Raw genomic sequence first — 13,766 nt, forward strand, 5'->3', positions numbered from 1 at the left:
GTGGTGTCCTCTGGAGGGGACATGCAAAAGGGGTGAGCCGAAGGCTCAGTATGTGTGGGGGTCGCAATCGAAAGTGCCGACCGTATTGTGTTGAGGGGTGGTCTCGGAGACCGGTTGGGTTGGGGTGAGGGGAGCGGGCCGCCTCGGTTAAGAATGGGTTGCCTGGTTAAGGCCGATAGAGAGGGGTAAGGTCACGGGACCTCGGGTAAAAGATTTGACGATAGTTTCGCGACCGAGAGGTCGCTAACTTCGCGGGCTGTCGAGCGCTTTGGCAGTAGGTTCTCGCTGACTGGAGATTACTGACAGTGTGCATACCCGACGTGTGGGATCACTCGTGCGATGAGTGAAAATAAGGAGGGGCGAAGATGGCTTTCGAAAGTAGCCGTTATTTTGGCGAGGGGTGAACGGTGGACGCGACCCGTGAGGGCACCGAACGAACAAAGAAGGGGGGTGTCGAGCGAGGGAAGTTCAGGGACCGAAGCAATTCGAGAATCAGTATAACTCCATCTCGGGGGAAAGAAATCCTATCGCGAGCCAGAGGCGAGCGAGTAGAATACAGAAGAAGAAGAAGAAACTTATATTGCTTTGAAGTACAAGACTTATCGCACGCCGAACCAACCGCCTAAAACACGAACCGAACAAAAACGAACAAAAACGAAAAGAAAGGAAAAGAAAAACAACAAACACAAAGAAACAAGAACAAAAACGAACACAAACAAACGCAAGCAAAAATAAAGAGATTCCGGAACGACACTCAACCAGAAAACCCAACGACAAGGAGAAATAACATATCTCAGCGGACTCGAGCGCTGGATCCATCAAAACAAAGTAAAAAATAAAACCAAAATTAAAAGGTAAGAGAAAACTGCCCTTCCTAATCCCGTCCCTAATCATTTTCTTCCATCCCCTCTTCCAGGTCCGCCTCCGCCTCTGCCGACTCGTACCATTTCGAGAGTTGAGATTTTTTTGCAAATTGTAGGATGAGGTCCGTTTTCAGGTTTGTAAACATCCAGTTTTCCCAGGTCATCGCTCCGGGGATCTTCTCTATCAAAGGGGCGCGGATTCGAGCCCACGCTGGGCATTCCATAAGTGTATGTTTCGCTGAGTTTTCCATACTACACTGGCATGGTTTGGGGTCTGTATATACTGCGTGTTTGTCGATTCGGGTGGTTTGGCACCGGATTCGAAATACTTTTTTTGCTTCCGTAAGGGTGAGTTTCGCAATCTTGGGAGGGGGGCGGAATTCCCCCCGATGGTGATAGTTCGGTATTGGTTGTGTATTCCATTCTTCCAATAGGTGATCGCGTAGTAGTTTATTTTGATTCCACTTGTCTCTCGCATTTCCGAGGGTTTGATATGGGAGTAAGAGGGAGGCGATTCGGTGTAGGCCTGTTCCTTTGATATTTGCTTCTTTGTATGGGAGGAGCTCGATCAGGGATTCATTGTTGGGGTGGGTTGCATCGGTGCAGAGTATTCTGGTTCCGTATTTTCTTGAGCGATATGTCAGGAGATATTCTAGGGGGGGTAGGCCTGCTTCTCGGAGGAGTTTAGCTCTCTTGGTCCATCGTGGTAGGCCGGTGATGACCCGGGCCGCTTCATTGTATAGTGGTTCGAGGGATCTTATAATGTGGTCTGCGCCAGTCCACCAAGCCTCGGATCCGTAGAGCAGGCTTGGAAGGAAGCCTTGTATTATTAGGTGGTGCACTGTCTTAACTGTTATGCCTGGAAGGCGGGCAGTGTTTCGGATTTGGTGGAGGGCTTTCAGGCCTTTAGCGATCGCTGCTTCGAGGTGGGGCCGGAGGGAGAGGGTCGGATCTATCCAGACTCCTACATATTTCAGCCTCTCTTTGAGGTATAAAGCGGTATTATTCATTTTGACTGGAAGTCGTAGTTGTTGTATGGATGATGTGGTGGGGCGGAAGAAGATCAGGTCGGATTTATCCGGATCTTATTTAATTTGGAGTGGCTCGGCTTTTATTAGTCTTTCTCTCATACGTTCCTCCATTCTTTTAATTATGAAGCCTGATGTTTTCGATATTTACACCAGCGCATCATCATCGATGTATGTAGTGTCCATCTCTTTCGGGCTGTGTGTTGGGTCCAGGATTACTCCGGCATAAATCATGAATAGTACCGGGGACATGGGGCTACCTTGCGGCACTCCAGAATCATAGGGCTGTGGTTCCTCTAGCTCATGGTTGAATTGGAACTGTAGTTTTCTGCCGGTGTTGAATTCCTTGCACCATTCTATCAGATAGGTGGGGAATTTTTGCTGGTGCATGATTTCTGCGAGGAGTAGGTGGTCTACACAGTTAAATGCTCCCTGGATATCGTTGGTTAGGATCGCTGGTCTGTCCCGCCGAGCGACTCCGGTGCTGTTTTTCAGTAGTAGGTTTTGTTGGATTGGTATTAAGGTTCTTAAGAGGGCGTCGACTGCTGAGATGGTTGGTCTTCCTCCAAATTGATTCGCTGAGAGTGTGCCTAGGATTTCTCCGGAGGTGCAGAGTCTTTGAGCCACTATTTTCTCCAGGATTTTGCTGAAGCATTGTAGGAGGGAGATGGGCCGATATGCTTTTGCTTCGTGATAGTTTGCCTTGCCGGGTTTCGTGATCGGGATGCACTTTGCTATTTTCCATTCCGCTGGATGTACTCCGTGCCGAAGCATAGCGGAGAACATGTCTTGGATTAGAGTTGTGTTCGCTTTAACTATTGCTTTGATAAAGGTGTAGGGAATGCCATCTGGGCCGGTCGCCGAGTGCGCTGGGCAGGAGTCGATTGCTTTCTTGAGTTCTTCAGGGGTAACTATGTCGAAAGTGTTGCTTAGGTCAAAAGAGGGGGGTCTAATGTTTAGGGGGGGATGGTCGGGGGGCGTCCGTTTTGAGGGGAAAAGTTGGGCTCTTAGAGCTTGGCACTTCCCCGCAAACGTTTCTTCACCTTGTATGGTTGGTATGATTGTGTCTCTTCTCCTTCCTGCATTAAGGGCTCTCCAGACCTCACTACCTTTCGCTTCGTTCATCGTCTTTTCCCGCTGGTCTGCTTTTGCCTTCCGGATCATGACTGTCCATTCTCTGCATGCCTTCCGGTGCTCCTCCACATGGTTTGGGTTCTTTGTATTTCTCGCCTTCCTTCCTGCCGAGTTTACTTTTGCCTTCATTTGTTTCAGTTCGTCTGACCACCAGGAGTTAGCTCTTACCCCCTCCTTCGAGAGTGGCGTAACTATGTTGATTGTTGACTTGACCAGCTCTAGGAAGAATTCAACCGTTTGTTCCGTGTGTTCCTTGGTCTCCCATACCTCTGCCGGGAGGGAAAGGTTTGATATGTGGTTATCCAATAGCTTCCAGTCTGTTTGTCGCCACATTCGTCTTGGTACAAAGCGTGGTTTTTCCAAGTGTAGATGGACGGAGGTTCTCCCATGGTCTGAGCCCGCTCCGTAGGGTTCAGTGCTCCATCGTAGGTTGTGGTCAAGTATCGGGCCTTTTACGAACGTAAGGTCGATGATTGTGGGCCTTTTCCCTCTGTCTCTGGGGAAATGCGTGTAGACTCCTGGTTCATTCAGGAGGGTCAATTTCTGTCGGGTTATCCATTGTTTTAGCCGAGCACCATTGACGCGGTCTGCTCGAATGTTGTTTCTGTATTCATGTGAATTTACTCCGTACCACATTTGATGGTGGCAGTTGAAGTCTCCCATTACTAGGCAATTGTCAAGGGTTTGGATTGTACTTGCTATTTGTGCGAAGGGGCCACTTCGGCCTGGGGAGTATATGTTTAGGATTTGGGTTTTCTTGTTCTGGATTTCTACCGTAATCGATACTATGAAGTTATCATATGTGTAGTGGTGTTTTGGTTTGAGGTTGGAATGTTTGCAGACATATGTTGCGCATTTTGTATTGGTGTTGCTGGCTGTAAAAAGGTAAAAGAGGTTTGATTCTGGTGGGTATCCCTCTGTTGAGATCCATGGTTCTTGTAATAGTAGAAAAAATATGTTAGAGTCTGTTTCCGCTTCCTCCACCGCCACCTTGGTGGTTAGTTCGCTCCGTGCACAATTAAGTTGGTGTGCGAGCGCGGTGGTTCGGGGCCTAAGCATTATTTGTCATGTGTTGGTCGTCTTCGGGAACGGGTGCGACTCCGACCGGGGCGGTAGCTGGTACTTGAATTATTGGGAGTAACTCTTGGGCGGGTGCGGCAGGTGGGTCTTGGGCGGGTAGGGCGTTTTCCTTTCCTTTGTTGAGGAATCAGCGTTTGACTCTTTCGGGGCATACTGGGTCGGAGGCCTTATGGATTCCTTTGCAGTTCAGGCATCTGATTGGGGTGTGGGTGCATTTGTATCCTCCCTGGCATTCATTACATGGGTGGAAGCTGGTGAGGTGATCTCCGGCGCAATGGCCGCATTTCCCGTTGTTTTTGCATTTCTCCTGGCGATGGCCGTATTCTAGGCATTTCGCACACTGGGTGTCTGGGAAGGTTGGGAGGAAAGCCTCAATATGGCATCTTCGGTTGAAGAGGGATAGGAATTTGACTCCTAGTGTTTCCGTAGTGATTTGTCCTGGGAGCGCAATGACCATTGATGAGTGGGTTTTTTCCATTCGAGTCTCTGCTCTGGAGATCCAGCGGGGAACCTGGGCAAGTTGGAATTCCTCTCCATAGTTGCTTCTGATTTCGGATCCTACCAATTGTCCTGCCTCGATGCCCTCCCCGATCGTTGTGGGGATTCCTTGGAGAAGGAACTTTGACCATTTAGAGTTTGCGCGGATATTAACGACCGGTACTTGAAGGGTGAGGAGGGCCTCTTCGATTTCTTTGGCATATTCCATTGCCTTTGTTGGAGGGGTAACGAATTTTGTCTCCAAGATGAAGTTGTCCTTGGGTGTTCTTCTTGCTGAGATGAAATGGCAGGACTCGTCTTGGATTCTTGCATTGACAAGGGTCCTGCTCTCGGAGGGGTTGACGTCGGATGGGGCAGTGGTTTCAACAATAATTTCTCTGTTAATTTTGGTATATTCTGGTTTGAAGAGGGGGTCCGCTTTTGGCTTTACGGGCTTCTTTCTTTTCTCGACAACCTGGAATTTCCCTTGAGCGGGGTCGGCAGCTGCCACAGCTGCCCAGGTGCCTGCTTTCCATCCACGAGGTGGGGCTTGTGGTGGTGCTTGAGGAGCTGCCTGTGGCGCTGCTTGGAAGACAGTTTGGGGAGCTGCAGGAGGGGCCGCTGGAGGGGCCTTTCTCTGTCTCTGTGGTTGTTGTGGTTGTTGCGCTTGTTGCAGTTGTTGTTGTTGTTGTGGTTGCTGCGGTTGTGGTTGTTTGTTGAGGAGGGAATGGATCGCCGAATGCATGTTGGTGATCATGTTTATCTGGGCCTCGATTTGATGTTTCAGTGTTTCCACTGTTTTCCGGAGTGTGATCGATTGCTCTTCGAGGATTTCAATCCTGTCGGAGGGAGGGCAGATCCGGCTGGTTGCATGTCTAATGGCCCAGGTGATGTAATTTAGGTCTGTCTGGGTGTGGGTAGTGTGGGGGACAGTACTCGGATAGAGGTAGTCGATTCTCGGTTGGTAGGGGTCGTTATAGTCGGATTCTGTTGCGAAGGTCGAGGAAAATTCCTGTTCCTGTGCTCCGGATGGGGTTGGGTCGGGGTCCTGGGTGTTCCTGATCTGTGGGGAGGCTGTCCCTTGTGGGGAAGACTGGGTGAAAAAAGACTGGAGTGAAGCCTGCTGCGACATGACTGAGTGTCCAGTTCTTCTGGCGGCGTAGATTGATGTTTCGGATAAGTTTCTTTTCCTTCCTTTCGGGAGGTCAAGGCTGGAGAATTCTTCGCTAGAAGCCAGTTTTCGTAGGGTTTCTTTCGCTTGGAACAACAAACGCGACCGTACGGTCAGGGACGAAGTGGCTCAGCCTGGTATGGTATACCAGGGTAAACCAAGAGGAGTAAAATAAAGTGTTTTTGAAGCGAGGTTTATTGTCAGGAAGTTTTGCGAGCCTTAGCGAGCCGGTAGAATACAGAAGAAGAAGAAGAAACTTATATTGCTTTGAAGTACAAGACTTATCGCACGCCGACCCAACCGCCTAAACACACACGAACCAAACAAAAAGAAAGAAAAGAAAAAGAACAACAACCGCAAACAAACGAAAACAATAACAGAACACAAACGAACACAAACAAAAGTAAGGAAATTCCAGAACAACACTCAACCAGAAAAACCCAGCAACAAGGAGAAGTAACATATCTCAGCGAACTCGGGCGCTGGATCCATCAAAGCAAAAATAAAATCAACATTAAAAGATAAAAGGAAACTGCCCTTCCAAATCCCGTTTCTAATCAATTTCTTCCATCCCCTCTTCCAGGTCCGCCTCCGCCTCCGCCGACTCGTACCATTTCGAGAGTTGAGAGTTTTTTGCAAATTGTAGGATAAGGTCCGTTTTCAAGTTTGTAAACATCCAGTTTTCCCAGGTCATCGCTCCGGGGATCTTCTCTATCAGAGGGGCGCGGAGTCGAGCCCACGCTGGGCATTCCATGAGTGTGTATTTCGCTGAGTTTTCCATACCACACTGGCACGGTTCGGGGTCTTTATGTACTGCGTGTTTATCGATTCGGGTAGTTTGGCACCGGATTCGAAAAACCTTTTTTGCTTCCGTAAGGGTAAGTTTCGCAATCTTGGGGGGGGGGCGAAAATCCCCCCGGTGGTGGTAGTTCGGTATTGGTTGTGTATTCCATTCTTCCAGCAGGTGGTCGCGTAGTAATTTGTTTTGATTCCACCTGTCTCTCGCATTTCCGGGGGTTTAGTATGGGAGTAAAAGGGAGGCGATTCGGTGTAGGCCTGTCCCTTTGATGTTTGCTTCTCTATATGGGAGGAGCTCGATCAGGGATTCATTGTTGGGGTGGGTTGCCTCAGTGCAGAGTATTCTGGTTCCGTACTTTCTTGAGCGATATGTCAGGAGGTGTTCTAGAGGGGGTAGTCCTGCTTCTCGGAGGAGTTTAGCTCTCTTGGTCCATCGAGGTAGGCCTGTAATGATCCGGGCAGCTTCATTGTATAGTGGTTCAAGGGATCTAATAATGTGGTCTGCGCCAGTCCACCAAGCCTCGGATCCGTAGAGCAGGCTTGGAAGGAAGCCTTGTGTTATTAGATGGTGAACTGTCTTGACTGTTATACCTGGCAGGCGGGCAGTGTTTCGGATTTGGTGGAGGGCTTTCAGGCCTTTTGCGATCGCTGCTTCGATATGGGGCCGGAAAGAGAGGGTCGGATCTATCCAGACTCCTACATATTTCAGCCTCTCTTTGGGGTATATGGCGGTGTTGTTGATTTTGACTGGAAGTCGTGGTTGTCATGTGGATGAAGTGGTGGGCCGGAAGAAGATCAGGTCGGATTTATCCGGGTCGTATTTAATTTGGAGTGGTTCGGCTTTTATTAGTCTCTCTCTCATTCGTTCCTCCATTCTCTTGATTGTGAAGCCTGGTGTTTTGGATATTTGCACCAGCGCGTCGTCATCGATATATGTGGTGTCCATCTCTTTCGGGCTGTTTGTTGGGTCCAGGATTACTCCAGCATAAATCATGAATAGTACCGGGGACATGGGGCTACCTTGCGGCACTCCAGAATCATAGGGCTGTGGTTCCTCTAGCTCATGGTTGAATTGGAACTGTAGTTTTCTGCCGGTGTTGAATTCCTTGCACCATTCTGTCAGATAGATAGGGAATTTTTGTTGGTGCATGATTTCCGCGAGGAGTAGGTGATCGACACAATTAAATGCTCCTTGGATGTCGTTGGTTAGGATCGCTGGTCTGTCTTGCCGAGCGATTCCGGTACTGTTTTTCAGTAGTAGGTTTTGTTGAATTGGTGTTAAGGTTTTCAGGAGGGCATCGATTGCGGAGATGGTTGGTCTTCCTCCAAATTGATTCGCTGAGAGCGTTCCTAGGATTTCTCCAGCGGTGCAGAGTCTTTGGGCCACTATCTTCTCCAGGATTTTACTGAAACATTGTAGAAGGGAAATGGGCCGGTAGGCTTTTGCTTCATGATAATTTGCTTTACCGGGTTTCAGGATCGGGATACACTTAGCTATTTTCCATTCCGCTGGGTGTACACCGTGCCGGAGCATGGCGGAGAACATGTCTTGAATTAGAGTTGTATTTGCTTTGACTATTGCTTTAATAAAGGTGTACGGGATGCCATCCGGGCCGGTCGCCGAGTGCGCTGGACAGGAGTCGATTGCTTTATTAAGTTCTTCGGGGGTGACTGTATCGAAGGTGTCGCTAAGGTCAAAAGAAGGGGGTCTAATTTTTAGGGGGGGGTGGTCGGGGGACATCCGTTTCGAGGGGAAAAGTTGGACTCTTAGAGCTTGACACTTCCCTGCAAACGTTTCTTCACCTTGTATGGTTGGTATGATTGTGTCTCTTCTCCTTCCTGCATTTAGCATTCTCCAGACTTCACTACCTCTCGCCTCGTTCATCGTCTTTTCCCGCTGGTCTGCTTTTGCTTTCCGGATCATGACTGTCCATTCTCTGCAAGCCTTGCGGTGTTCCTCCATGTGATTGGGTTTCCTTGTGTTTCTCGCCTTTCTTTCTGCTGCATTTACCCTTGCCTTCATTTGTTTCATTTCATCTGACCACCAGGAGTTGGCTCTTACCCCCTCCTTCGAGAGTGGTGTTACTATGCTGACTGTTGACCTGACCAGTTCTAGGAAGAAATCGACTGTTTGTTCCGTGTGTTCCTTGGTTTCCCATGCCTCTGCAGGGATGGAAATGTTTGACATGTGGTTCTCCAGTAGCTTCCAGTCTGTTTGTCGCCACATTCGTCTTGGTACAAAAGGTGGTTTTTCCAAGTGTAAGTGAACGGAGGTTCTCCCGTGGTCTGAGCCCGCTCCGTAGGGTTCAGTGCTCCATCGTAGGTTGTGGTCAAGTGTTGGGCCTTTTACAAATGTAAGGTCGATGATTGTGGGCCTTTTCCCTCTGTCTCTGGGGAAATGCGTAAAGACGCCTGGTTCATTCAGGAGGGTCAGTTTTTGTCGGGTTATCCATCGTTTTAGCCGTGCACCGTTGACGCGGTCTGCTCGAATGTTGTTTCTATATTCATGTGAATTTACTCCATACCACATCTGATGGTGGCAGTTGAAGTCTCCCATTACTAGGCAATTGTCAAGGGTTTGGATTGTACTTGCTATTTGTGCGAAGGGGCCACTTCGGCCTGGGGAGTATATGTTTAGGATTTGGGTTTTCTTGTTCTGGATTTCTACCGTAATCGATATTATGAAATTCTCGTGTGTATAGTGGTGTTTTGGTTTGAGGTTGGCATGCTTGCGGATGTATGTTGCACACTTTGTGTTGGTGTTGCTGGCTGTAAAAATATAAAAGAGGTTTGATTCTGGTGGGTATCCTTCTGCTGAGGTCCATGGTTCTTGTAATAATAAAAAATAAATGCTAGAGTCTGTTTCCGCTTCTTCTACCGCCGCCTTGGTAATAAGTTCGCTCCGTGCACAATTGAGTTGGTGTGCGAGCGCGGTGGTTCGGGGCTTAGGCATTATTTGTCATGTGTTGGTCGTCTTCGGGAATGGGTGTGGCTCCGACCGGAGCTGTGGCTGGTACTTGAACTATTGGAAGCAACTCTTGGATGGGTGCGGCCGGTGGGTCTTGGGCGGGTGGGGCGTTTTCCTTTCCTTTGTTGAGGAATCGGCGTTTGACTCTTTCAGGGCATGCCGGGTCGGAGGCCTTATGGATTCCTTTACAGTTCAGACATCTGATTGGGGTGTGGGTGCATCTATATCCTCCCTGGCATTGATTACATGGGTGGAAACTGGTGAGGTGATCTCCGGCGCAGTGGCCGCATTTCCCATTGTTCTTACATTTCTCCTGGCGGTGGCCGTATTCGAGGCACTTTGCACACTGGGTATCCGGGAAGGTGGGGAGGAAGGCCTCGATATGGCAGCATCGGTTGAAGAGAGATAGGAATTTGACTCCTAGTGTTTCCATTGTAATTTGTCCTGGGAGCGCGATGACCATTGATGAGTGGGTTTTCTCCATTCGAGTTTCTGCCCTGGAGATCCAGCGGGGAACCTGGGCAAGTTGGAAGTTCTCTCCGTAGTTGCTTCTAATTTCTGATGCTACCAATTGTCCCGCCTCAATACCCTCCCCGACCGTTGTGGGGATTCCGTGGAGGAGAAACTTTGACCATTTAGAGTTTGCGCGGATGACAGCAACCGGTACCTGTAGGGTGAGGAGGGCCTCCTCAATTTCTTTGGCATATTCCATTGCCTTTGTTGCAGGGGTGACAAATTTTGTTTCCAGGATAAAGTTGTCCTTGGGTGTTCTTCTTGCTGAGATAAAATGGCAGGACTCGTCTTGGATTCTTGCATTGACGAGGGTCCTGATCTCGGAGGGGTTAACGTCGGATGGGGCAGTAGTTTCAACAATGATCTCCCTGTTGATTTTGGTGTACTCTGATTTGAAGAGGGGGTCCGCTTTTGGCTTTGCGGACTTCTTTTTCCTCTCGATGACCTGGAAGTTTCCTTGGGCAGGACCGGGTGCCAAGGCCACGGCGGCTCAGGTGCCTGCCTTCCATCCACGAGGTGGGGCTTGTTGGGGAGGTGCGGGTGGGGGGGCATGAGGAGCTGCCTGTGGCGCTGCTTGGGGAACTGTTTGTGGGACCGCTGGAGGGGGCATTCTCTGTCCTTGCGGTTGTTGTGGTTTTCGCTGTTGTTGCTGTTGTTGCTGTTGTTGCGGTTGCTGCGGTTGCTGCGGTTGTAGTTGTTTGTTGAGGAGCGCGTGGATCGCCGAGTGCATATTGGTGATCATATTTGTCTGCGCCTCGATTTGATGTTTCAATGTATCCACTGTTCTCCGGAGTGTAGTCGTTTGCTCTTCGAGGATTTCAATCCTGTCAGAGGGTGGGCAGATCCGGCTGGTGGCATGTCTGATGGCCCAGGTAATATAGTTCAGGTCCGTCTGGGTGTGAGTGTCCTGGGGGACGATGCTCGGGTAGAGGTAGTCAACTCTCAGTTGGTAGGGGTCGTTGTAGTCGGATTCTGTTGCAAAGGTCGAGGAAAATTCCTGTTCCTGAGCTCCGGATGGGGTTGGGTCGGGAACCTGAGTGTTCCTGATCTGCGGGGGGGCTGTCCCTTGCTGGGAAGACTGGGTGAAAAAGGACTGGAGCGAAGCTTGCTGCGACATAACTGAATGTCCAGTTCTTCTGGCGGCGTAGAGTGATGTTTCGGATAAGTTTCTTTTCCTTCCTTTCGGGAGGTCAATGCTGGTGAATTCTTCGCTAGAAGCCAGTTTTCGTGGGTTTCTTTCGCTTGGAACAACAAAACGCGACCGTACGATCGGGGACAAAGTGGCTCAGCCTGGTATGGTATACTAGGATAAACCGAGAGGAGTAAAATAAAGTGTTTTTGAAGCGAGGTTGATTATCAGAAAGTTTTTGCGAGCCTTAGCGAGCAAGGAGAATACAGAAGAAGAAGAAGAAGAAACTTATATTGCTTTGAAGTACAAGACTTATCGCATGCCGACCCGACCGCCTAAAACACGAACCGAACAAAAGAAAGAAAGAACAACAAACACAAACACAAACGAACAAGAACAAGAACAAAGCAAACACAAACAAACACAAACGATAACAGGGAAATTCCAGAACAACACTCAACCAGAAAACCCAACGACAAGGAGAAATAACATATCTCAGCGGACTCGAGCGCTGGATCCATCAAAACAGAAAAATAAAACCGAAATTTAAAGGTAAAAGGAAACTACCCTTCCTAATCCCGTCCCTAATCATTTTCTTCCATCCCCTCTTCCAGGTCCGCCTCCGCCTCCGCCGACTCGTACCATTTCGAGAGTTGAGAGTTTTTTGCAAATTGTAGAATGAGATCCGTTCTCAAGTTTCTAAACATCCAGTTTTCCCAGGTCATCGCTCCGGGGATCTTCTCTATCAGAGGGGCGCGGATTTGAGCCCAGGCTGGACATTCCATAAGTATATGTTTTGCTGAGTTTTCCATACCACACTGGCATGGTTCGGGATCTGTGTGTACTGCGTGTTTGTCGATTCGGGTGGTTTGGCACCGGATTCGGAATACTTTTTTTGCTTCCGTGAGGGTGAGTTTCGCTATCTTGGGAGGGGGGCGGAATTCCCCCCGATGATGGTAATTCGGTATTGATTGTGTGTTCCATTCTTCCAATAGGTGATCGCGTAGTAGTTTATTTTGGGTCCACTTGTCTCTCGCATTTCCGGGAGTCTGGTATGGGAGTAGTAGGGAGGCGATTCGGTGTAAGCCTGTTCCTTTGATGTTTGCTTCTCTGTATGGGAGGAGCTCGATCAGGGATTCGTTGTTGGGGTGGGTTGCGTCGGTGCAGAGTATTCTAGTTCCGTACTTTCTTGAGCGATATGTCAGGAGATGTTCTAAGGGGGGTAGGCCTGCTTCTCGGAGGAGTTTAGTTTTTTTGGTCCATCGTGGTAGGCCGGTGATGATCCGGGCCGCTTCATTATATAGTGGTTCGAGGGATCTTATAATGTGGTCTGCGCCAGTCCACCAAGCCTCGGATCCGTAGAGTAGACTTGGGAGGAAACCTTGTGTTATGATGTGATGGATTGTTTTAACCGTTATTCCTGGCAGGCGGGCGGTGTGTCGAATCTGGTGGAGGGCTTTAAGGCCTTTTGCGATCGCTGCTTCGATGTGGGGCCGGAAGGAGAGGGTCGGATCTATCCAGACTCCTACATATTTCAGCCTCTCCTTGGGGTGTATGTTGGTGTTGTTAATTTTGACCGGAAGTCGTGGTTGTTGTGTGGATGATGTGGTGGGCCGGAAGAAGATCAGGTCGGATTTATCCGGGTCGTACTTAATTTGGAGGGGCTCAGCTTTTATTAGTCTCTCTCTCATTCGTTCCTCCATTGTCTTGATTGTGAAGCCTGGTGTTTTGGATATTTGCACCAGCGCATCGTCATCAATATAAGTTGTATCCATCTCTTTCGGGCTGCTAGTTGGGTCTAGAATTACTCCGGCATAGATCATGAATAGTACCGGAGACATGGGGCTACCTTGCGGCACTCCAGAATCATAGGGCTGTGGTTCCTCTAGCTCATGGTTGAATTGGAACTGTAGTTTTCTGCCGGTGTTGAATTCCTTGCACCATTCTGTCAGATAGATAGGGAATTTTTGTTGGTGCATGATTTCCGCGAGGAGTAGGTGATCGACACAATTAAATGCTCCTTGGATGTCGTTGGTTAGGATCGCTGGTCTGTCTTGCCGAGCGATTCCGGTACTGTTTTTCAGTAGTAGGTTTTGTTGAATTGGTGTTAAGGTTTTCAGGAGGGCATCGATTGCGGAGATGGTTGGTCTTCCTCCAAATTGATTCGCTGAGAGCGTTCCTAGGATTTCTCCAGCGGTGCAGAGTCTTTGGGCCACTATCTTCTCCAGGACTTTGCTGAAACATTGTAGAAGGGAAATGGGCCGGTAAGCTTTTGCTTCATGATAGTTTGCTTTGCCGGGTTCCGGGAGTTAGTTAGGGTTAGTTAGGGTTAGTTAGGGTTAGGGTTATGTAGGGTTATAGTAGGGTTAGTAGTTAGGGTTAGTTAGGGTTAGTTAGGGTTAGTTAGGGTTAGTTAGGGTTAGTTAGGGTTAGTTAGGGTTAGTTAGGGTTAGCTAGGCTTGTATGGTTTTAGGGTTAGTTAGGGTTAGGGTTAGGTTAGGGTTAGTTCGGGTAGTTAGGGTTATTAGGGTAGGGTTAGTTAGGGTTAGTTAGGTTAGTTAGGGTTAGTTAGGGTTAAGTTAGGGTTAGTTAGGGTTAGTAGGGT

General features: G+C 48.9%; 3 protein-coding genes across 3 annotated transcripts; all 3 read right to left on the reverse strand.

Annotated features, from left to right (window-relative positions):
- Positions 1-7,336: 7,336 nt before the first annotated feature.
- H6S33_001900 (uncharacterized protein) lies at positions 7,337-9,495 on the reverse strand (the record flags this gene model as incomplete). Its single annotated transcript, XM_044833278.1, has 1 exon — positions 7,337-9,495. A coding segment is annotated over one exon (2,159 nt), but the record flags the coding sequence as incomplete, so codon positions are not given.
- A 55-nt stretch (positions 9,496-9,550) lies between these two features.
- H6S33_001901 (uncharacterized protein) lies at positions 9,551-10,488 on the reverse strand (the record flags this gene model as incomplete). The annotated part of the gene is made up of 1 exon (XM_044833280.1): positions 9,551-10,488. A coding segment is annotated over one exon (938 nt), but the record flags the coding sequence as incomplete, so codon positions are not given.
- A 57-nt stretch (positions 10,489-10,545) lies between these two features.
- On the reverse strand, positions 10,546-11,149 carry H6S33_001902 (uncharacterized protein; the record flags this gene model as incomplete). Its single annotated transcript, XM_044833281.1, has 1 exon — positions 10,546-11,149. A coding segment is annotated over one exon (604 nt), but the record flags the coding sequence as incomplete, so codon positions are not given.
- Between the last annotated feature and the right edge of the window lie 2,617 nt (positions 11,150-13,766).

The sequence above is a fragment of the Morchella sextelata genome (assembly GCF_020137385.1).
Source record: "Morchella sextelata strain SCLS chromosome Unknown scls_11, whole genome shotgun sequence".
Lineage (NCBI taxonomy): Eukaryota > Fungi > Ascomycota > Pezizomycetes > Pezizales > Morchellaceae > Morchella > Morchella sextelata.